Consider the following 25,130-nt stretch of genomic DNA (forward strand, 5'->3'; position numbering starts at 1 on the left):
ATTTATTCGATTTTAAAGGCTTGTGAAAACAGAGAGAGGGTTTAAAGGGTTACAATATGAGGATAGGTCTATATAGGTTAGGCTTCCATTCATATGAATACAAAAGCTAAAGGGGTAACGTACCTGGGGTGTCCAAAGGAATTGATAAGATAGGTAAACTGAAATCATTTTCTCAGTGAAGGGAGTCCCAAAATTAGACAGCATAACTATAAAATTTAGGTTAAGGCGTCTTGTCGGGAAGCACGTGTCACATTGAGATTAATGACGTTCTGCAACTGGCTACTCCAAATAGCTGTTGAGACTGGAGATCAGATTGGAAAATGTCAAAACTGAGATGGATTGCTTTTCGTTAGGCAAGGGTTTGAGGGGTTACTGAACCAAGATGGGTTTGATGGAGGTAACATACAGATCAGCTGTGTCTTACTTGCGAGGGGCTGAATGGCCTCCATCTATCCTTATGAATATCATCCATGTAAGGACGAAAACCCACTCTGCTAATGTATGGACAGGCTCATAAATCTGACCAGTTTTCCGCCTATAAACACGTCTCCTACTTCACTTAGCTTCGTCTTCCAGGAGACAGTGGAAGAACCCGCTCAGGAATGCAGTCTGCTTCTTTGATACATAATCAATTTTGCAGACAACCAAAATAATGGACTAAAAAGTTGTATACCAAGTAGATTTTCCAATCAATGTGCACATATCAAGTAATACCTGTCAATTTCTACTTCCCATCTTTGGCCCGTGTCCACACTAATCACCAGGCAAGAATGTTCTCTTCCTGTTGGGGCACACTTCAGTGTTCACGGGTATTTGGCCTCTGATCTTTGGGTAAGCGTTCTCCTAGGCGGCCTTCACAATACACGACAGCGCAGAATCGCTGAGCAGAGACTGATAGCCAAGTTACACACACATGAGGACGGCCTCAACTGGGATCTTGGGTTCTTGTCACACTATCTGTAACCCCCATGACTTGCCTGGGCTTGCAAAATCTCACTAACTGTCCTGACTGGAGACAATACACATCTCTTTAACCTGTGCTTAATGCTCTCTCCACTCACATTGTCTGTACCTGTAAGACTTGATTACCTGTAAAGACTCACATTCCAAACATTATTTTGTAAATTGAGTTTGTGTCTTTATATGCCCTGTTTGTGAACAGAACTCCCACTTACCTAATGAAGGAGCAGCGTTCCAAAAGCTAGTGGCTTTTGCTACCAAATAAACTTTTTGAGACTTCTTACTACACTAGATTGTCCAAACACTATGATGCACACTTCACTATTCCAATCTCAATTGTCTTCTTGCACTGAGTGATGCACTGTTTCCATAGCTAGTAAGTTGCTAGTCTGTCACCAGGGATTTACAGCTCGAGAGGCACCACTGCATCAAGCATGGCTGACCAGGAGTCTCTCCCAGTATCATCGCAGATATTGGTGCGTTTGGACAGATTTTGCAGGTTGACGCTCAACTTGTTTGACCTTGATATGAGTGCACCTTCTTTGGCCAACAAGGGTGGCACGGTGGCATAGTAGTTAGCACTGCTGCCTCACAGCGCCAGGGACCCAGGTTCGATTCCTGGCTTAGGTCACCGTTTGTATGGAGTTTGCACATTCTCCCTGTGCCTGCGTGGGTTTCCTCTGGGTGCTCCTGTTTCCTCCCACAGTCCAAAGATGTGCAGGACAGGTGGATTGGTCACGCTAAATTGCCCCTTAGTGTCAGGGGGACTAGCTAGGGATAGGGAATAGGGTCTGGGTGGGATTGTGATCAGTGCAGACTGAATGGGCCAAATGGCCTCCTTCTGCACTGTAGGGATTCTATGATTCTAAGTCCAGGGGTGGGACTCGAACCCAGAGCTTCTGGCTCAGAGGCAGGGACAACATCCACCGCAGCACTTTACTGTGGACTTGTGACTCACTGGATCTGTATTCAGGATGCTCAGATGTACCTCGACTGGTCCAGCTGCCTGGACTCTCAGCTATGGACTGCCCTTGCTATCACCCTTTCCACATCATCGCTTCTCTCCCCTGCTCTAAGCTACTTCTTTGGTTAGGATTTTGGTCATCTCTTTTCACGGCTCCACGTCCAATTAAACAAAGATACGAACTGGGAGCAGGAGTGGGCCACTTGGCCCCTTCAACCTGTCCGCCATTCAATAAGATCACGGCTGATCCGATTATAACCCAATAACCTTCCACCCCCTTGTTAATCAAGAAGCTGTCGAGCTCTGCCTTAGAAAATATTCCAAGACTGTGGGCAGAAATTTCCCCTCCTGCCCTCCGTGGGAATTGGAATGGGCAAGGGGCAGACCGTGGAAAGGTGCGTTGACCTCGGGCGAGATTTTGGGACGAGTGACGCTGTAAAATCCTGCCCTCTGCACTCACTGCCTTTTGAGGACCAGAGGATCCAGAGACTCTCTGAGGGAAAATCTCCTCATCTCCACCTCAAATGAGCAACCCCTTTATTTTCAAACGGTGACCCCCTAGTTCAAGATTCTCCGACAAGAGAAAACATCCTCTCCGCATCTTGAAGGTTTTGACCAAGTTGCTTTCCTCCTAAGATACCGCTGCCCATCCAAAGAGCAACAGTACAGCACAGGAACGAGTTCTTCAGCCCTTCCAAGCCTGTGCCATTCCCGGCATTAGGCCTGGTACTGTTTAATAGCACCCCCCGTGAACGACCTTGGGACATTCTATCATGCTCAGGGTGCTTTACAAATCCAAGGTGTTATTTGTTAGGACCTCCACTGCTGTTGGAGAAATGAAAATTTAACCCTAGGAATGTGAGGTTGCAAACTCCAACACAAACGGTGACAAGAGTGGCTACAAATGTGTTTTTATTTACTGAATCAACTGATACATCACTTATTGGGTTCGTTGTCAGCAGTTGGGGGGGGGCAGCTCAATGAGTAAATTTTTGTGGTGGCATTTTAGAATATTTTAACAATGAAGTCATGATGCCGTCCATCTAATATCTGAGGTAGCTTCAGGCTTCCAGCAACCACACTGCTTTTCTTTCGTGACACTTCCTTGCGCAGGCTCCAGGTCAGAATTTGCGACGGGGACTTTCTAGTCTCCAGTTAACGTCGTAAACTCCTTCTTGCCTGGTGCCCGCGGGGTCATTTCTCAGCAATGGGAAGGTAATAGGCTCCTGGCGTTATTGCTAGACTAGAAATCCAGGAACTCAAGCTAATGTTCGGGGGATCCGGGTTCGACCTGGGACGGTGGAATTTAAATTCAATACAAAAGATCTGGAATTAAGAATCTACTGATGACCATGAAACCATTGTTGGAAAAACCCATCTGGTTCCCTAATGTCCTTTAGGGGAGGAAATCTGCTGTCCTTACCCGGTCTGGCCTACATGTGACTCCAGAGCCACAGCAATGCGGTTGAGTCTCAACTGCCCTCTGAAATGGCCGAGCAAGCTGCTCAGTTCAAGGACAACTAGTTTTATTCAGTTTTATTTATTAGTCCCATTAGGCTTACATTAACACTGCAGTGAAGTTACTGTGAAAATCCCCCAGTCGCCACACTCCGGCTCCTGTTCGGGTCCTCCGAGGGAGAGTTTAGCGTGGCCAGTGCACCGAACCGGCACGTCTTTCTGACTGTGGGGGGAAACCGGGGCAACCGGAGGAAACCCACGCAGACACGGAGAGAATGTGTCGACTCCGCACAGACAGCGACCCAAGCTGGGAATCGAACCTGGCGCCGTGAGGCAGCGACACTAATCACTGAGCCACCGTGCAACGAGGGACAGGCAATAAATGCTGGCCAGCCAGCGACGCCCATGTCCCATGAGTGAATTAAAAAAAACTTATTAACATGGTTGCTTTGTTGAGTCTTACAGTTGGTTCTATAAGGGGGTGGGTTGGATCCTCGGAGAAATGTGGTCATTTAATTACAGCTACACCATCACGGATTTTTTAGTTACGCAGACAGGAGTATATTCAATCATAGAATCCCTATAGTGCAGAAGGAGGCCACTTGGCCCATCGAGTCTGCACCGACCACGATCCCACCCAGTCCCCATTCCTGTAAACCCACATACTTACCCTGCTGATCTTTTGACACTAACGGGCGACTTTAGCACGGCCAACCAACCTAACCCGCACAACTTTGGGGGGGAAGCCGGAGCGCCCGGAGGAAACCCAGGCAGACACGGGGAGAACGTGCGGACTCTGCACAGGCAGCGACCCGAGGCCGGGAACTGAACCCGGGTCCCTGGTGCTGTGCCGCCGTGCCGCCCCCTGCGAAACAGCTGGTGCTCCCGTGCACTTTCAATGGGGGGAAACCAAGAGCAACGCTACATTTCATTGACCCTTACCTGGCTTGTGTGGAGCCAGTATTTAAGCCGCGGCTTCCTTTTGATCCGGGGAAGCACCAGTCTGTAGATTATGTGCTCGCCGACTGTTGCGAGGAGGGAACCGATGACACCAACGCAGAGCAACACGAAGAGTCCGGAGAAGTGCTTGATGCCCATTTGTAAAGTCTGTGAACAGAGAGCAAGTGCCTCCATTACCCCTCGGGAATTCAGTTGTTAAGAAGCGTACAAAATATTCGGGGCAACGGGAGGTTAGGTGAGTACCGTGCTCTTTAATTTGGTCGTGCAACCTATTTCTCCCCCCGCCTTCCCGGACAAAATCCACACGCCCTGGGTCTTCCCAGCTTGGCGTTAAGCTTGGGGTTAAGCTTGGGGTTTAATAGTTTATGGGTGGTAACGGCGTGGCGTTGGGGGCAATTTTAACGTTGGCCAATTCGACCGAAACCCACCAGCTACCCGACACGCACCTCTCCCAGTTTTGTCAAGCCGGGGAAGATCGCACAGCTGGGAGATACGAAGGGAAAGTGGGAAGCAGGCGGGAAAAGAAGGGACTGCATAAGTAAGGCACGAAGGGAAGTGGACAGGGAAGGCAAGCAAGCAGACAGCCACAACGAGAGACACATCTTAAATAAATAGCCTATGAGTAATGCCACAGGAGATCATCTAATGCATAAAGTGATCAATAACGTTTGCAAGTTAAACTTTTGCGACTCTTGAATGTCAATATTTTAGCCCGTAGTCAAAATGACTCAGATCCTGTGGCTGGAGCTAAACTTATTTATTAGTGTCACAAGTAGGCTTACATTAACACTGCAATGAAGTTACTGCGAAAATCCCCTAGTTGTCACACTCCTGTTCAGGTACGCAGAGGGAGAATTTAGCACAGCCGATGCACCTAACCAGCACGTCTTTCAGACTATGGGGGGGGGGAAATCATAGAAACCCTACAGTGCTGAAGGAGGTCATACAGCCCATCGAGTCTGCACAGACAACAATCCTTCCCCAAAACATATCCCCACAATCACACACATTTACCCTGCTAACCCCTCTAACCTACACATCCCGGGACACCATGGACAATTTATCGTGGCCACGCCACCTCACCCGCACATCTTTGGGCTGTGGGAGGGAACCGGGGCACCCGGAGAATGTGTAAACTTCATACAGACAGTCACCCAAGCTGGGAATTGAACTCGGGCCCCTGGCACTGTGAAGCAGCAGTGCTAACCACTCTGCCACTGTCCCCCCAACACAATCGGAATTCTCCAATCTCGTTCTCCACTGCCAGCGAGAATGGAGAATTTGGAGCTCAGCCAAAACTCCTTTCACTGCAGCGGGTCTGGAGAATCCCCAGCCGCGGGCGAGGCTGGAGAATTCTGGCCCACGGCATACCATATTTATCATTCCTGGTGTTAGAATAACACAGGCCCCCCCTAAGGCCTCCATAATGTCGATTTGCGATAAGATTTCCCTGCGTAGGATTGACTCCGTTGCATTTTTACCTCCACCAGATAGAGAGAAACTAAATGTGCTGGTGGGGAGTCCAGGGCTAAGGTGGGGAACAGGTTAAAAATGAGAGCTGGATCATTCAGGGCTGGAATTAGAACGTGCACCCACTCACGAAGGGTGGTAGAAGTTTACAGATCTCTCCCGCAAAGGGAAATCGATGCTCCATCAATTGTTCACTTGAAATTTGAGATTGATGGACCTTGGTTAACCCAATACCATTGAATAATAGAATCCCTATAGTGCAGAAAGAGGCCATTCTGCCCATCGAGTCTGCATTGGTTGCAATCCCACCAGGCTCTATTCCCACGTATACTACATATTTACCCTGCTCATCCCCCTGACACTAGGGGCAATTTAGCATGGCCAATCAAACTAACTTGTGCATCTTTGGACGGTGGGAGGACGCCGGAGCAACTGGAGGAAACCCACGCAGACACGGGGAGAACGTGCAAACTCCACACAGACAGTGACCCAAGCCGGGAATCGAACCCCAGTCTCTGGTGCTGCCCAAACTCGCCACGTTCCTCCGCAATCGCGCTGAAAGGCAATGGAACAGGTTTGAAGGACAGAGTGGCCTCCTTCCGTATCTGTGATCAGCTATCAGGGTATCCCATCCAAATTTGTTTGTGTGCGCGTAGGACTAAAGAGGAATAGGAGTCTCCACGCTAAAGATTCTGTTCCGACTCTCGGCTTTTAGTTTTGGGTGTGATATTCAGTGCACGCACAAGGTGGCAGCAGAGGCCCTCCTCACTGGAAGGAACTTTATCCTGTGGACGATGTTAATTCATGTTGTGGAGATGCCGGCGTTGGACTGGGGTAATCACAGCAAAAAGTCTCGGTTAAAGTCCAACAGGTTTATTTGGTAGCAAAAGCCACCTAGCTTTCGGGCCTCTGACCCTTCGTCAGGTGAGTGGGGAGTTCTGATCACAAACAGGATGTTAATTCACACAGGGATAAAGCTGCTGCCTCAAAGGATGGAAACAAAAATAGATGCCCGATTCGCTAGAGCTTTCACTTCAAGGTAGAGCTTTGCGTTTTGAGTTCTGGGGCAGAACTCCCTGACCAGGGACAAGAGCGGTCAGGGTGCAAAGGCGATGCCCGACACTCTTCCTGTCCATCCTTCCGGCCAGACACGGTTCAGTTCCTGCAATGGTTCTGTCCCCAGGGCGAAGAGAAACACGCTGGAATTTGCCAATGGGACGTACATCGCTATTGGAAAAACGTGTGGGCGTGTCCTCAGGCGTAACTTGCGTGGGTTTCCTCCGGGAGCTCCGGTTTCCTCCCACAGTCCAAAAGACGCGCTGGTGAATTGCGTTGGCCGTACTAAATTCTCCCTCGGTGTACCTGAACAGGCGCCAGAGTGTAGCGACCAGGGGATTTTCACAGTAGCTTCATTGCAGTGTTAATGTGAGCTTACTTGTGACAAAAATAAATTACTTGAAAAAACACTCTTCCCCTCATAATTTGTTATAAGGAGAGGCCGGATAGACTGGGACTTCTTTCTCTGGAGCGTAGGAGGCTGAGGGGTGATCTTAGAACATAGAACACTACAGCACAAACAGGCCCTTTGGCCCACAAGTTGCGCCGATCATATCCATACCTACCAGGCCTGTCTATAACTCTCAGTCCCATGAAATCCCATTAAATCTTATAGAGATCCATAAAATAATGAGGGGCACAGATCAGCCAAATAGTCAATATCTTTTCCCCAAGGTAGGGGAGTCTAAAACTAGAGGGCACAGGATTAAGGTGAGAGATACAAAAAGGTCCGGAGGGGCAATTCTTTCACACGGAGGGTAGTGAGTGTCTGGAATGAGCTACCAGAGGTAGTAGTAGAGGCGGGTACAATTTTGTATTTTAAAAAGCGTTTAGACAGTTACATGGGTACGATGGGGACAGAGGGATATGGGCCAAATGCGGGGTACGATGGGTACAGAGGGATATGGGCCAAATGCGGGCAACTGGGACTGGCGTAAGGGTTTAAAAAGAAAAGGCGGCATTGACAAGTTGGGCCAAAGGACTTGTTTCCATGCTGTAAACCTCTATGACTCTAAGACCTCAATCAAGTCACCTTCTCAGCCTTCCTTGTTCACATCTATTCAATCTCTCCTCATAACTACACTTCTTTAGCCCTGGCTACATTCTTGTAAACCTCCTCTGCACTTTCTCTCCTATGTCCCTACATTCTGCTGCCTTGAACCCCAATACAACCCGCTCCTACAGTCTTACCAGCAACCACTGCCCACCCTTCTACTGTGCCCCAGAACAACCACCACTTCCTCCCCCACCAAGCAGCCCCCCCCAACCCCGGCCAACATGTGCCTTTTTCTTTCTCCCCAGAGCTGGATCTCCATGATCAAACCACACGCAATCAGCTCAATATTCCACCTCCTGAACAGGCTGAAGGAGAGTCTCAGGCATATTGTCGAGCACCTTCCCATACCTCGGCAGCCACCCCTGACAAGGAGGTGAGCTGTGAGCCCAGCCTCCCGCAAAATATGGCAGTGAGTGCTCGACCACACCACGCACCTCCCCGAGTTGACGGAAGTCCCAGTGTGCAGAGCAGTTTTTGTCACCACGCTCCTGCACTACTCTGAGACCAGGACCGAGTAGTGACACGGGAGTGCTGGAGAGATTCCATCAGCAATACCACTCCTGATACCTCCAGGTTCAAGGGGAGGGCAGACGACCACCACTCGTGTCCGTGTTGAAGCTGAATCCATAAGGATTTGGCAAAACTCCAGGAAATTCAACTGGACTTGGCACGGTGTCCAGTTGGTGAAAATCATCTCCCCTCCCCACCCTAATTTCTCAAGTTATGTATCAAAGGCCCTACAGCAGGACCAAGCCCTTCAATTCTCTGGGCAGAGCAGAGAGTGGAAATCTAAACTAGCTTGCCTCCGTAAGTCTCAAGGTTGATTCAGTTGTCGTAACCTCCTCAACTTATTCTGTAGGCTGATCATAGATCATAGAATTCCTACAGTGCGGAAGGACAAAGGGTTGTGAATGTAGCCCAATCCATCGCGCAAACCAGCCTCCCATCCACTGACTTTGTCTACACTTCCCCCTGCCTCTGCAAAGCAGTTGGCATAATTAAGGACCCCACGCACCCCAGACATTCTCTCTTCCACCTTCTTCCGTCAGGAGAAGTCAGAGGTCACGTACCAGCCGACTCAAGAGCAGCTTCTTCCTTGCTGTCATTAGATGCTTGAATGGTCTTATCACATTGTGAGTTGGTCTTTCTCTACACCCTGTCTATGACTGCAACACTACATTCTGCACCCTCTCCTTCCCTTCTTCCTAATGCACTCTACGAATGGGATGGCTTGACTGGATAGCGCGTAAGAAACAATGCTTTTCACTATCCAATACATGTGATAATAATAAATCATTGAATCTCTCGTGCAGTAAGAGGCCATTCGGCCCATCAAGCATGCACCAACAACCATCACAATCAGGCCCTATCCCTGGAACCCCACAGATTTGCCCTGCTAACCCCCCAACACTCAGGGGCAATTTAGCACGGCCAATCAACCTAACCCATCCTTGGACTGTGGGAGGAAACCGGAGCACCCAGAGGAAACCCACGCAGACACGGGGAGAATGTGCAGACTCCACACAGACAGTGACCCAAGCCGGGAATCGAAACCGGGTGCCTGGTGCTGCGAGTCTGCAGTGCTAACCACCGTGCTACCCTGCCTCCTTATCGAGTCAAATCAAATCAAAGATTCCTTCATTGCTTTGTTCCTGTCTGATGTAAACCGACCCTCTTGAAGACCTTGTAAAAAGGCAGTGTTGCTGAGATCTCTCAAGGGGTTTTGTCCAAATTTTTTTTTTATGTAGGGCAGTCACGTTGCAAAAACTGGGAATCCCTGGGATGCACTCGAAGTGTGGATATTCCATCCCTCAACTCAGATTGATGCGAGTGGTCCACGGCCTGGACCCCGGGACATGAGAACATGTGACTGCGACACGGGGAAGGCGAGAGCACATGACACACTTGCCCAAAAATGAGAGACCACGGTGAGTGAAATCACGAACATGAGGATTTGTGACCAAGACAGTGTGACAGAGACACATCAAACAGATCCCAGTGACACTAATCACTTGGCAACTTCTCCTGAATCAGACTTAGAAATCATAGAAACCCCACAGTACAGAAAGAGGCCCTTCAGCCCATCGAGTCTGCACTGACCACAATCCCACCCAGGCCCCGCCCCCATATCCCTACATATTTTACCCGCTAATCCCTCCAACCTAAGCATCCCTGGACGCTAAGGGGCAAATTGTAGCGCGGCCAATCAACCGAACCCGCACACCTTTGGAGCGTGGGAGGAAACCGGAGCACCCGGAGGAAACCCACGCAGACACGAGGGGAATGTGCAAACTCCGCACAGACAGTGACCCGAGCCGGGAATCGAACCCGGGTCCCTGGAGCCGTGAGGCAGCACTGTGCTACCGCGCCGCCCACTTCCAGGAAATGCGGTTAACATCGGAAAGACTCACTTCACTTTTCAAAAGTTTCTCAATTCACTGCAAAAAAATGCACTGCAAATCTTTGGCGCGCTGTTTAAAAACGCCTCCAGTTTTCTGCCACATTTCACAGCCAGCAATTAGAATTACTAATTTTGATAATACCACACTCGAGTTGCCAATATATCAGGCAAAATGTTTTGTTTTGTGTGATCTGCTCTTGGGATGTGAGTGTCACAGGCAGGGCCAGCATTTATTGCCCACCCTTAATTATTCTTCAGAACTTGGGATGAGCAACTTTTCCAGGTTGGGTTTCCTTGCGGTTAAAATTCCTTTGGTTTACAACCCATCAGCATCGTTTTACTCACCATTAAGCCTTTCTCCCTGCCTGCAAAATACACCACACCCCTCTGCCGCCACCGAGCTTAAGATAAAATTATCTAGCCATTTTCTGCAGGGCTCTCCCAGAAATCTCTTGAAGATGCGCTTGTGCCCAATTTAACCCAAGTTTTCAAGTTACACATTAAGATCTATGGGCAGCATGGTGGCACAGTGGTTGGCACCACTGCCTCACAGCACCAGGGACCCGGCTTCGATTCCAGCGTCGGGTGACTGTGTGGAGTTCTCCCTGTGTCTGCCTGGGTTTCCTCCCACAGTCCAAAAGACATGCTGATTAGGTGGATTGACCATGTTAAAATTGTCCCTTAGTGTCCAAAGATGTATAGATTAGGGGGATTAGCCAGGTAAATATTTGGGGTTATGGCCTGGATACGATGCTCTGTTGGAGAGTCGGTACAGACGCGATGGGCTGAATGGCCTCCTTCGGCACTGTAGGATTCTATGATTTAGCACTTCCTCTGTGCAGGACATATGCGTCGCAATAATGAACTTGGCACAGCCATCCTCAAGCCTGTTCCACTCAACCTTCTGGGCTTCTGGCAGTCGACCAGAATGTACAGCGAGTGCTTAAATTAACCCCAGCGTCATTAGCCCGTGGTGCGCCAGGCTGAGCACGTGACTGGCATTTGGGAATCTACTGGGTCATACCCAGCTACAGGCCGGTGCTTGGCTTCATCACCACGGAGTTGGAGAAAGGCTATCTATAGCAAAGTGAAACGTGCTGCTGTCGGAAGCTTTCTCCCAGGGCAGAAATGACAATTACAAGGGGGCACAAGTTCAAGGTAAAGGGGGGAAACGTTCAGTGGAGTAGTGCGGGGGAGTTTTTGTTTTACCCAGTAGGTGGTGGTGGCCTGGAATGCAATGCCAAGTGAGGTGGTTGAGGCAGATACGTCAGCGACATTTAGAACAAAGGACAAAGAAAATTACAGCACAGGAACAGGCCCTTCGGCCCTCCAAGCCTGCACCGACCAAGCCACCCGACTGAACTAAAACCCCCTACCCTTCCGGGGACCATATCCCTCTATTCCCATCCTATTCATGTATTTGTCAAGACACCCCTTAAAAGTCACTATCGTATCCACTTCCACTCCCTCCCCCGGAATGAGTTCCAGGCACCCACCACCCTCTGTGTAAAAAACTTGCTTCGTACATCTCTTTAACCCTTGCTCCTCGCCCCTTAAACCTGCGCCCCCTAATAATTCACCCTGGGAAAAAGCTTCTGACTGTCCACTCTGCCTATGCTCCTCATAATCTTGTGGACTTCTATCAGGTCGCCCCTCGACCTCTGTCGTTCCGGTGAGGCCAAACCAAGTTTCTCCAGTCTCACCTCATAGTTAATGCCCTCCATACCAGGCAACATCCTGGTAAATCTTTTCTGTACCCTCTCCAAAGCCTCCACATCCTTCTGGTAGTGTGGCGACCAGAATTGAACACTATATTCCAAGTGCGGCCTAACTAAGATTTAAGATTTAAGACTTATCTAGATAGGCACATGAGCAGTTGAGGAACAGAGGGATATAAGGAATTGGTCTAGATAGGACAATGTGATCGGTACAGGCTTGGGGGGCCGAAGGGCCTGTTCCTGTGCTGTACTGTTCTTTGTTCTTTTGTTGTTTTGACTCCATCGCTTTGTGGAGCAGCTATCGATGGTTACGGGTTCCAGTTCCACTCCCAGGGGCTGGAGTACGACTAATCCAGGTTAACACTTCAGAGTCGTGCTAACAAAATGACTCAACATTTGGCGGTGCTGCTGTTTTTCGGATAAGCAGTTAAACCCAGTCCCCGTTTGCTTTCTGGAGTGGTGTGTGGAACTATTTCGAAGATGACTGGGTGGCACAGTGGTTAGCACTGTTGTTTCACAGCTCTAGGGACCTGGATTTGATTCCCGGCTCGGGTCACTGTCTGGGTGGAATTCGCGCATTCTCCCCGTGTCTGCGTGGGTTTCCTCCCGGTGCTCCGGTTTCCTCCCACAGTCCAAAGATGTGTGGGTTAGGTTGACTGGCCATGCTAAAAATTGCCCCTTAATGTCCTAAAATGCTTAGGTTAGAGGGATTAGAGGGTAAAATATATAGGGATATGGGAGTAGGGCCTGGTTGGGATTGTGGTTGTGCAGACTCGATGGGCCGAAGGGCCTCTTTCTGTACTGTAGGGTTTCAATGATTCTATGTCCAAGACTCGTGGAGTTAACTCCAATGTCTTGGCTAATGTTTAACCCTGAGCCAATGTCTGTAAAGCAGATTATCTGGCAGCGCGGTGGCACAGTGGGTGCCTCACAGCATCAGGGACCCGAGTTCGATTCCCAGCTTGGATCACTGTCTATGTGGAGTTTGCACATTCTCCTCGTGTCTGCGTGGGTTTCCTCCGGGTGCTCTGGTTTCTTCCCACAGTCCAAAGATGTGTGGCCACGTTCAATTGACCCTAGTGTCAGGAGGATTAGCAGGGTAAATGTGTGGGGTTGAGGGAGTGGGGGTTGGGTGGGATTGTACTCAGTGCAATCTGGATGGGCTGAGTGGCCTCCTCCTGCACTGTAGGGATTCTATAGATTCTATGATTATCGCATTGCTGTTTGGGTGAACTTGCTGAGGGCAAATTGGCTGTTGCATTTCCTACCTTACAACAACGACAACGCTACTTAATTGGCTGTAAAGTGCTTTGGCACAGCCTGAAGCCTGAGTGGGCACTATATAAAGGCAGATCCTCCTTTTTTGCCTTACATTTATAAATACTGTCATTTATATTAATGATTTGGAATAGAATATAGGAGGCACGGCTAGTAAGTTTGCAGAAGACATCGAGATTGGTGACATGGTGGACAGTGAAGAAGGTTATCTTGGATTGCAACGGGATCTTGATCAACTGGATCAGTGGGTTGACGAATGGCAGATGGAGTTTAATTTAAATAAATGCGAGGTGATGCATTTTGGTAGATTGAATCAGGGCAGGACTTACTCAGTTAATACTAGGGCACTGGGGAGATTTACAGAACAAAGAGATCTCGGGGTACAGGTTCATAGCTCCTTGAAAGTGGAGTCACAGTTGGACAGAGCGGTGAAGACGGCATTCGGCATGCTTGGTTTCATTGGTCAGAACATTGAATACAGGAGTTGGGACGTCTTGTTGAAGTTGTACAAGAGATTGATAAGGTCACACTTGGAATAATGTTTACAGTTCCGGTCACCCTATTATAAAAAGGATATTATTAAACTGGAAAGAGTGCAGAAAAGATTTACTAGGATGCTACCGGGACTTGATGGTTTGAGTTGTAAGGAGAGGCTGGATAGACTGGGACTTTTTCTCTAGAACGTAGGAGGCCGAGGGGTGATCTTATAGAGGTCTATAAAATAATGAGGAGCACAGATCAGCTAGATAGTCAATATCTTTTCCCAAAGGTAGGGGAGTCTAAAATTAGAGGGCATAGGTTCAGAGTGAGAGGGGAGAGATACAAAAGGGTCCAGAGGGACAGTTTCTTCACACAGAGGATAGTGAGTGTCTGGAACTAGCTGGCAGAGGCAGTAGTGGAGTCGGGTACAATTTTGTCTTGTAAAAAGCATTTAGACAGATGGGTATAGAGGGATATGGGCCAAATGCAGGCAATTGGGATTAGTTTCGGGGTTTCAAAAAAATTGGCGGTATGGACAAGTTGGGCTGAAGGGCCTATTTCCCTGCTGTAAACCTCTATGTCTCTATTGCCTCTGTCCTGCATCTGAGGCTGTTCAAAATCACAGAATGGTTACGGTACGTCCGAGGCCATTTGGCCGGTTGTGTCTCTTTGAAGGATGAATTCACCTAGTGCCACCGTAACCCCCACCCTCTTGCACCCCCTCCCCCCACCTCTTCCTGCAACCCTACATATCTTGTGGAAAGCGACCTCCCCAGCCCACTGCCACCCGCCTCCCCCATTTGCTGTGGAACGTCAACCCACAGTGAAGATCACGCAAGCCGGAAAATTAATACGGAATGACATTGAAATGATCTTGCTACGCCACAGAAAACTGAAAGATCACCGCGGATAAGATGGCAGCTGTTTACTGCTTGACATATCCAGGTGTTGGAAAACGTGATCGCGGTAGAAAGTTGCTTTGATAAGATGCAGCATCAGGAATGTGGCATGCGCCACTCTCCTATCTCTCCCTTGTGGAACGTTTGTTGACTCGTTGTTCACATTTTCTGAAGGGTTCCGCGCGTTCAAGTGGAAACTCCAGTCCAACCCCATACAGTCAAATACACCAGATGACAAGAGGCAGTGCACCGATGGCAGCACTCCCCGGGTTAAACACATGAGCCACGCCCGTGTAAACACATTTCCTCCCCCCCCAGCGAAGAAGATTCCTTACCTCAGTCACGGCAAAACTCCTTTTGCCGCACGGCACGACCTTATACCACTTGTCGTGTAGCAAATCCATGAACCCGTCGGACTTGTACTGGCTAATTAGCTCGGAAATGTTTGACGTTAACGGGGAGTTCTGTAGAAGGCCAATTCCATAACCTGGGAAAGAGGAAATTGTCAACAAAAGGCAAAGCAATCAACGGTCAGTCAACGGGTCAATGCTGGAAAATCTCAGCAGGTCTGACAGCACCTGCGGGGAGGGAATCGAGCCAATGTTTTGAGTCTAGTGACCCTTTGTCAGAGCTGACAAACCTGCTGAAATCTTCCAGCATTTTCTGTCTTGGTTTCCGATTCCAGCATCCGCAGTATTTCGCTTTAAAAAATGTTTAAAGTTTATTTATTAGTCACGAGTAGGCTTACATTAACATTGCAATGAAGTTACTGCGAAAATCCCCGAGTTGTCACACCTTGTTCGGTTACACCGAGGGAGAATTTAGCACGGCCAATGCACCCTAAGCGGCAGGACTTTCGTTCCGTGGGAGGCAACCGGAGCACCCGGCGGGGAACCCACGCAGACACGGGGAGAACGTGCAGGCTCTGCGCTGACAGTGGGCCCGAGGCCGGGAATCGAGCCCGGGTCACTGGGGCTACGCGGGGCAGCAGCGCTAACCGCTTGTGCCGCCGTCGATCGAGGGTTCAGCGTGTTTTAGTGACACAGCCACAGGAGCTGGCCTGAAGTTACGGAGAAAATAAATCCGTCGTGACAGCGAAGGAGGTGGCAAACACTACTTCTGGTTATCCCAGGAGAGCGGGGAGTTTAGAGATATCCCTGAGTGATTGCAGAGAAGCGATTACATGAAGTGCAGGCCGACACTTCTGTAAACAATGAGAGTAACGCTTGAGCAGTTCCTAATTAACATCTGAAATTAGAGATGAGGTAAGGTCTCGAAGTGCCTCATGCTTTTCACATGCCAAGCAGCGCCGCGTGCAAGAACAGTTCTGCCCCATTCAGGGCTCGCTTCTCATTTTTTTTTGCAATTAACCGAAGGTGTCACGATGGACCGCGGTGACCAATAAGCTAGGTGAAATTAATTAATGCAAGGTCACGGAGAAGTAATTACTATTTGATTACCAGTCAGCGGTGCAGCCCAGTAATTGTCCCTAAACAATTAATGTGTCACTGTGAGTTGAGGGAACGAACGGGAGCAGTGCAGGGTACAATTCCAAATGATGCTGAACTAAGTCAGGAAGTTAAATAACAAGCTGGATAATTCCCTTTTGCTAGGAGCTAGGACACTGATTGCGCAATGGTTTCTTTTACCAAGCTGCAAGATTTCTAATTCTCTTTTCAATAGACCAATTTGCAAAGATGTCACATTGTTATTGCCAGCTGCATACTTGGTGCACGCCCCCGAAACAACATTATCTAAAAAATTTAGCACGGCCAATGCACCCTAACCAGCATGCCTCTCGTTCTGTGGGAGGAAACCGGAGCGCCCGGAGGGAAACCCCCGCAGACACGGGGAGAACGTGCAGACTCTGCACTGACAGTGGCCCGAGCCGGGAATCGAACCCGGTGGTTAGCACTGCTGCTTCACAGTGCCAGGGACTCGGGTTCAGTTCCCAGCTTAGGTCACTGTCTGTGCGGAGTCTGCACGTTCTCACCTGCAAAACCACCACCTGCAAGTTCCCCTCCAAGCCACTCACCATCCCGACTTGGAAATATATCGGCATTCCTTGGCCATCACCTTACCCTATCACTCTAACAGCCCTCCAGGATTTCTGCATTCCTCTGATTCTGAGCTCCTGCACACCTCTCATTGTAATCCTTCATTATATAGCAGTTGCCGAGGTCCTAAGCTCAGGACTTCCCTCCCTGAGCCTTGCCACTTCCCTACCTCCTACTGGCTTCAAGTCATTCCTTGGAACCTGGTCCTTTGACCCATCTTTTGGTCAGCTGTCCCAATATATTTTTTTATTCATCCATGGGAGATGGGCATTGCTGGCTGGCCGCATTTATTGTAAGAAGTCTCACAACACCAGGTTAAAGCCCAACAGGTTTATTTGGTAGCAATCGCCACTAGCTTTTGGAACACTGCTCCTTCGTCAGGTGAGTGGGAGTTCTGTTCACAAACAGGGCATACAAAGACACAAACTCAATTTACAGAATAATTGGAATGCGAATGTTGACAGCTCATTTATTTATGGGCAGTTATTACCCATCCCTAGTTGCCCTTGAGAAGGTGGTGGTGAGCTGCCTTCTTGGAATGCTGCAATCCATGTGCTTTGGGTTGGCCTCCTCAATGTCATTAGGGAGGGCAGTCCAGGATTTTGACTGCAAAGGAATGCCGATATATTTCCAAGGCAGGATGGTGAGCAGCTTGGAGGGGAAGTTGCAGTTGGTGGTTTTCTGCTGTCCTTGTCCTTCTAGATGGATGTGGTTGTAGGTTTGGAAAATGCTATCTAAAGCGCCTTGGCGAATTTCTGCAGTGCATCTCATTGATAGAACACACTGCTGCCCTTGTCCTTCTAGATGGAAGTGGTTGTAGGTTTGGAAGGTGCTGTCTAGGAATCTTTGGTGAATTGCTGCAGTGCATCTTGTAGATAACTCACACTGCTGCTACTGAACATCAGTGCTGGAGGGAGTAGATGTTTGTGGATGGGGTGCCAATCAAACAGGCTGCTTTATCCTGTCCTGGTGACCAGGACAGCTAATGTTCTGGTCACCAGAACCTCAGCTGACTTTCTAGATTAATAGTCTAGTGATAATATCATTCGGCCATTATCATTTAATTTTATTATTTATTTATTAGTGTCACAAGTAGGCTTACATTAACACTGCAATAAAGTTACTGTGAAAATCCCCTAGTCGCCACATTCCGGCACCTGTTCAGGTAGACTGGGGGAGAATTTTAGCACAGGCAATGCACCTAACCAACACGTCTTTTGGATATGGGAAGAAACCGGAGCACCTGGGAGGAAACCCATGCAGACACGGTGAGAACATGCAGACTCCACACAGACAGTGACCTAAGATGGGAATTGAACCCGAGTCCATGGCACTGTGAGGCAGCAGTGCTAACCTCTGTGCCACCCTTCGCCTCCTCTATGTTTATGTGTGTGTATATAAATGATATTATTAAGCTGGGTAAAGGCTAATAGAGGCAAGAAAAAGGGTAAAGGTGTTAAAGCCTATCCACTATCTACAAGGCACAAGTCAGGAGTGTGATGGAATGCTCCCCACTTGCCTGGATGGGTGTGGCTCCAACAATACTCAAGAAGCTCGACACCATCCAGGACAAAGCAGCCTGTTTGATTGGCACCACATCCACAAACATTCAATCTCTCCACCACCGAAGCTCACTAGTAGCATTTTGTAATATCTACAAGATGCACTGCAGCAATTCACCAAAGATCCTTAGACAGCACCTTCCAAACCCACAACCACTTCCATCTAGAAGGACAAGGGCAGCAGATACATGGGAACACCATCACCTGCAAGTTCCCCTCCAAGCCACTCGCCATCCTGACTTGGAAATACATCGTTGTTCCTTCACAGTCGCTGGGTCAAAATCCTGGAATTCCCTCCCTAATGGCATTGTGGGTCAACCCACAGAACATGGACTGCAGCGATCCAAGAAGACAGCTCACCACCACCTTCTCAACAGCAATTAAGGATGGGTAATAAATGCTGGCCAGCCAGTGATGCCCATGTCCCACAAATGAATAAGATAAATGCAGGCATTTGCGAGAACAGCCCATGGTGAAGTGGAAGTACAAGTAAATAGGTTTGGTTTAAACATTTGCATTAGGGGATAGATAGGGACTTGGCTTTCTCAGGTGTTAAATATCAAAGGGGAGTGAGGAACTTTTACAACTTAGAAAGGACTCATAAGTAAACAAGGGACAGTTATTAAATTCCAGTTGACCCAAAAGTGGAAGCAATAGGAAACTTGAAAGGTTTTTACATTTTGGAATGGTTGAGTTCAAAGATGTGCCGACGCTAAAGGAAAATGGTCTTTAAGGAATGATGTTGAGCTGAATTGTGTTGGCTATGGGGGAGATTCTGAGAGAAAGTGTGATATCTACAATAGACATCTACAAACATCGGAAGCCTTTGCTTGGCAGGGCAGTCTTGTTTCAGAATTTTCTTAAATTTCCACAAGGGAGTGGGAGAGCTGGAGAATTTGTGTTGTTTACCATTATTGAAGGGACAGCAGTCTTGCCTTGGATGACACTGGATTTTTAGGAATTAAAAATCTATAAGGGAGTGCTATCTACAAGAGCAGAAGACACCAGCACAGTGGTTAGCACTGCTGCCTCATGGCGACAGGGACCCAAGTTCAATTCCGGCCTCGGGTATCTGTCATGTGTAGAGTTTGCACTTTCTTCCCGTGTCTGCATGGGTCTCCTCTGGGTGCTCCGGTTTCCTTCTTTACTCCAAAAATGTGCAGGTTAGATGGACTGGCTGTGCTAAATTGACCCTAAGTGTCAAGGGGACTAGCAGAGTCATGCCTGGAGTTACAAGGATAGACCTGGATGAGATTATTGTCAGCACAGGCTCGATGGGCTGAATGGCCTCTTTTTGCGCTACGGGGATTCGATGGTTCTATGTTGCTGAGATGCCTACTTGTGTGTTCTGATGAAGTGGGTATTTTCTGAAGGTTGGGGGGGGCATTGTTATGTAAGACTGTTTCAATTGTGTTAACCCTGTGTGCTTAAGTTTGATTTTCTTCTTGCTCATAAATCCATTCATTTTTAAAATTACCTAAAGTGTTCCTGGCGTTCTATCCTCGTGGGCTCAGTAGCCTTTCCTCATGTTCAGAATACGATTAGAAAAAAAAGGTTGTGATTGGTAAGACAAGTTTCCCTCGGGGACTTGGCTTGCTCAGCAAATAACATCTGCTGTGGTCGCAACAGTTGAGTGAGAACAGGAGTAGGCTCAGCTGGAATGCACTCTGGATAACACATCCCGAGTTCAATTACGAAGAAGGGTATTAAGTTCTGCCCTTGGAAAAGATCAAAGACTGGGATGACAGATGAAGAAGGTATGACAAAGGCAGTTGCAAAGCTTCAAACACATCTTGTCAAACAGTTCCTGGCATACTACCTGATTTAATTGTTACTCCCCCCTCTTTCCAAAATTCGCTTGAGTAGTTCTAAGATATTTAGATTTCGTTATTAACAAGCATGTTAATTTGTTTTAACATGTTAACAAGCCAGGATGAGTATATATAAAGGTGAAATTTACCTGGTAAGAGGGACATGAGGCTCATATGATATTTGGGTGAATCTCGCCATTGTTTAGATGGAGCATTGCAATAGCGACTAATTTAATTTCAAAGGAACATGTTGGGTGGAATTTTCCCGTTTCCCCTCCCCCCCCGCCATGGGAATTACAGTGAGCGGACCATGCAAAGGTCCCTTGATCTCGGGCGGGACTTTCTGGTCATGTGGCGAGTGCAGCTGGAAAATCCCTCCCGTTAACTCGAATATTGCGGAGCTCAACTCCACTTTAATTAACCTTCAGATTATTTGTGTTGCCCGCTTTTCTGTTTCTTTTTTCTTCTTTATTAGTACCCTGAGGGGGAGATTAAACAACTTCACAATGGATAAGGAACTGGTGATGCCTGCCCTGAATTCTCTAGTTTCACGCCTGAATCACTTGATTTTCAGAATAATAATTAGATTATCTGACATCTCTGCACAATACCGTTTCCAGAGATAAATCATATGGATTTGGATTTTCTGTATTCCTTCCAGGGATGGCCTAGTGGTATTATTTCCAGACTGTTAATCCAGAAATTCAGCTAATATTCTGGGGACCCGGGTTCGAATCCCACCTCAACAGATGGTAGAATTTGAATTCAATAAAAAAAATCTGGAATTAAGAATCTACTGAAACCATTGTTGATTGTCGGAAAAACTCATCTGGTTCACTAATGTCCTTTAGGGAAGGGAATCTTGCCTGGTCTGGTCTAGATGTGACTCCAGACTCAAAGCAATGTGTTTGGCTCTCAACTGCCCTCCAAAGGCAACTAGGGATGGGCAATAAATGATGGTCAACCAGCAATGCCTGTGTCCCATGAATAAATAAAAAAAATTGGAATACCACCTCCTCCACCTTCCCCATCCAGGTCCAACACCATCCAGAGTTGGAATTACATCACTGTCACTTCATTGTCACTGGGTCAAAATTCTTGAATTCCCAACCTAACAGCACAATGGTTCAAGAAGGTGGGACACCGGCACCTTCTCAAAGGAACTTAGGGGTGGCCTTGCCAGTGATGCTTGTCAAGACACTGGAGGAAAAGGAAGATTCAAGTATTGAGGAAAATTCAGATTAAAAATAAAACTTGGATAAAATAAATAATTGGATTAAAAACGGGACCAGTATGGGTGCATCTGTTTGAATATGTATTTTTTTCCTGAAATGCGAATTAGCAGGAAATCAGTGTTTATACCTAAGTGACTCGGGGGCGAATGATGTACAGAAATAGGTGTTAGAACTGTAGGTGTAGGTGTAACTGTGGAGGTGAGTTCGAAGTGGAGATAGGGGAATATAATTCACACCTATACACTAAAAGCCTGGTCCCCGGTGTTAAGATAGAATAACATCAGAAGGAGGAATGTAGTAGGGTGACTGAATTCAGGAGGAGAGGAAGAATGAAGGTACAGATGGTAAGCAGTTACTACCGTAGTCACACCCAGCTGGAGAAGGCAGTTTGACTCCCGGGAAACAACTTGGTGTTGAAAGCTGCTCTGTGTTGAACGCACCCCTGGTCACCGGGAAACCCAAGGCAGGGGTGCGTCAGTGGTGAGACCGCAAGATTCTGTTGGCGTATATGGGAGCAATGAAGGGTCAGCGCTCCGAAAGCTTGTGGCTTGTGCTACCAAATAAACTTGTTGGACTTTAACCTGATGTTGTGAGACTTCTTACTGTGTGTGCATGGCCATTCTTGTAGCTAAGATTGCTGTTGTCGTGTATTACAGTCTTTCTTGTGTGTTTCTTTTAAGTTCACAGAGTCATAGAATCCCTACGGTGCAGAAGGAGGCCATTTGACCCATCGACCCAATGATTCCATCCAGGCCCTATCACTGTAACCCCATATATTTACCCTAGCTAACTCCCCTGACGCTAAGGGGCAATTTATCATGGCCAATGCACCTAACCAGCATGTCTTTTGGACTGTGGGAGGAAACTGGAACACGCGGGGGAAACCCATGCAGACATGGGGAGAACATGCAGACTCCACAGACAATGACTCAAGCCTGGAATCGAACCTGGGGTCCTGGCGCGGTGAGGCAACAATGTTAACCATTGCGCCACCATGCTGCCCAAATTAATTAGTTAATAAATATTCCTCACTGCTTGATTACAGCAAGACTGGACTGTTCCTCACTGATTTATGTATCTTTCTTATTATACTAAATTGAAAACATACACCAAGAAGAACCATATCCCAATTATCCATCTGACTTTTGGGATATTTGCACATTTTAAATCAGCTGGGTTCTGAACACACGTCCCATGAATGAATGAAGGTCAGATTTCCTTCTCTCTATGGTACTCATCAAGTAATCTCGAAACAGTTGAGTGTATAGAACAGACATTGGACTGAATTTAGTGTGGGTGACACAGGGTTGGCCCTCTAGTGGGAAATGTGTAACACCAGAGACTGCTGGGCTCTATGCGCACAATCAGGTGTTTAAGTGGGCAATGGCGAGTCTCCCACATAATTAGGAGAGTGGAAATCTTCCCAGAGGCTGGCAGCTCTCTATTACAGGCAACGCCACCGGGGGCAGTAACTGCTGTTTGTAATTCAGTGAGGTCACCATTAGGGAACACAGCTGGAGCCCTGGGGAGAGGTGAGCAGGGTGCGATTGAGGTTGCAGAGAGGGTGGTTACTCCAGACCAGTCTGATGTCCACCTGAATTGAAACTCACTCCAAACAGTTGATTGCATGGTCAGAGTTTCTACCAAACAGATGAAGGAGCTGAGAGGGACAACTAAGCTGTCACAGTGCTACCACTGGCAGGAGGGTGTAATTACAGGGTGACAAGTTTACATAGACAAATTCCATTCTAAGTCTGAACAGAGGAATTTTAAACTGGCAGAAAGGCATGATAAGAATGTGATGACAGGAAATAAGGATTGTAAATAGGAAATGCATTCATGCAGATTTCAGTTGTTTTAAAAATTATAAATATCAACCATTAGTTTCCAAGTAAAAGCTTGTTGGCTTTTTCTAGGAACCAATCTAAGAAAAATACACTTAATCCATTATCTTTGGGGAGATATACAAATTCACACGCATTAATCCCCGTTCTTGTAAATGTGACCCATCTTGAGCAACACCAGTGAAGATCTGCTGTACACTTATCTGAACGTGTGTAAAGAAATGCATACCTTCAATTGCAAAAGGTTTTCCAACGGTTAGTAACTTGCAATCAGCATCGATTGAGACCTCATAGTCTAACAGTGCTTTGTCCATTATAAAGGCATCAAGTCTCTGGGGATCATTCCTAGGTTAAGAAGTTCACATCTTTAATCCGCAGCACAGAATGAATTCCACATTTGCACCTAGCCTTCTGCTGGACGCTTTCTTGAGGACAGTTGTGTACAGAACTAACTAATAAGCGATCTCTATTATTTTTTCTCTATCATTTTTGAAAGAGTTCAGCCACATGGAATCATAGAATGGTGATAGCAGCACAGAAGGAGGCCATTTGGCCTGTGGTGGTTGGTTGGTTCTCTGGAGGAGCAGTTCACCTCGTGCAGTCCTGCCCATCACCTTCTCGTTGCCCTGAACATTTCTCCTTTTCAAATAGTGATCCAATTTCCTGTGGAGTGCCTTGATATGGATCTATTTGCTATTTATTAACGTCACAAGTAGGCTGACAACAACACTACAATGAAGTTACTGTGAAAATCCCCTAGTCGCCACAATCCGGTGCCTGTTCGGATACAGTGAGGGAGAATTTAGAATGACCAATGCACCTAACCAGCACATCTACAAAAGGTGGCGAACATGGCCCAATCCATCACACAAACCAGTCTCCCAACCATTGACTCCGTCTACACTTCCCACTGCCTCAGCAAAGCAGCCAGCAAAATTAAGGACCTCACTCACTCCAGTCATTCTCTCTTCCACTTTCTTCCATCTGGAAAAAGATACAAAAGTCTGAGGTCACGTACCAACTGACTCAAGAACAGCTTCTTCCCTGCTGCTGACAGACTTTTGAATGGACTTGCCTTGCATTAAGGTGATCTTTCTCTACACCCTAGCTATGACTGTAACACTGCATTCTGCACTGTCTCCTTTCTTTCTCTATGGTCAGTATACTTTGTCTGTATAGCATACAAGAAACAGTACTTTTCACTGAAAGTAAATACGTGACAATAATAAATCAAATCAAATCTTTTGGAGTGTGGGAGGGAACCGGAGCACCCGGAAGAAATCCATGCAGACATGGGGAGACACGCACAGACAGTGATCCAAGCTGGGAATCAGGTGCGGGTTCCTGGCGCTGTGAGGCAGCAGTGCTAACCACTGTGCCACCCTTGAGCACAAAATTTACATCTCAAATTTATCCGTGGAGTGCACTGAAGAACTGAAATTATTGAATAAATTAATTAATTGCCAGGAGTATATAATCAATTGATTTGGAGCGGATGCAGGTAGTCTCAGGAAGGCAATGGTACTGATCCGCCGACCCCAATGTATCAACTCCACAGTTCCCTCAATGTATAATAACAGCAGACACAATTACTCATCTGATTGATCAATAAACAGATTTTTTAATGCAAAATGAAGTGTCACCTTTTCGATCAATATATAATTTACTTTTATTGAAAAATAATTTATGAATAACCAACTTGTGTGATTTCTAAAGCAATAGATTTCAGCTGAAAAAGCATGTACATCATTGCATTTCAACAAACATTAATCTAGTGTTTTGCTTCAAATCTTTGGTCGGGATCAAGTAAGACCTGCCATTAAAAGTGGGAAGATAGCTTATAAATTATATCTAATGTAATATGTCAACTCAAATAAGAAACAGCTAAATGGTTCAAACTGTGTCTATCAGGGTTCAATG

At 47.3% G+C, this 25,130-nt stretch overlaps 1 protein-coding gene across 1 annotated transcript in view; it reads right to left on the reverse strand.

Annotated features, from left to right (window-relative positions):
* Positions 1-25,130, reverse strand: part of grin3a (glutamate receptor, ionotropic, N-methyl-D-aspartate 3A) — a 148,824-nt gene that overhangs the window by 10,772 nt on the left and 112,922 nt on the right. Inside the window, exons 5-7 of the mRNA XM_080188457.1 lie at positions 23,440-23,555; positions 15,037-15,188; positions 4,325-4,489 (exon numbers count right to left, since the gene is read on the reverse strand). Coding sequence (XP_080044583.1) covers positions 4,325-4,489; positions 15,037-15,188; positions 23,440-23,555 — 433 coding nt within the window. The remainder of the gene's footprint in view (positions 1-4,324; positions 4,490-15,036; positions 15,189-23,439; positions 23,556-25,130) is intronic.

Source organism: Carcharhinus amblyrhynchos, chromosome 5, assembly GCF_965287045.1.
Source record: "Carcharhinus amblyrhynchos chromosome 5, sCarAmb.v2.hapA, whole genome shotgun sequence".
NCBI classification, from domain to species: domain Eukaryota; kingdom Metazoa; phylum Chordata; class Chondrichthyes; order Carcharhiniformes; family Carcharhinidae; genus Carcharhinus; species Carcharhinus amblyrhynchos.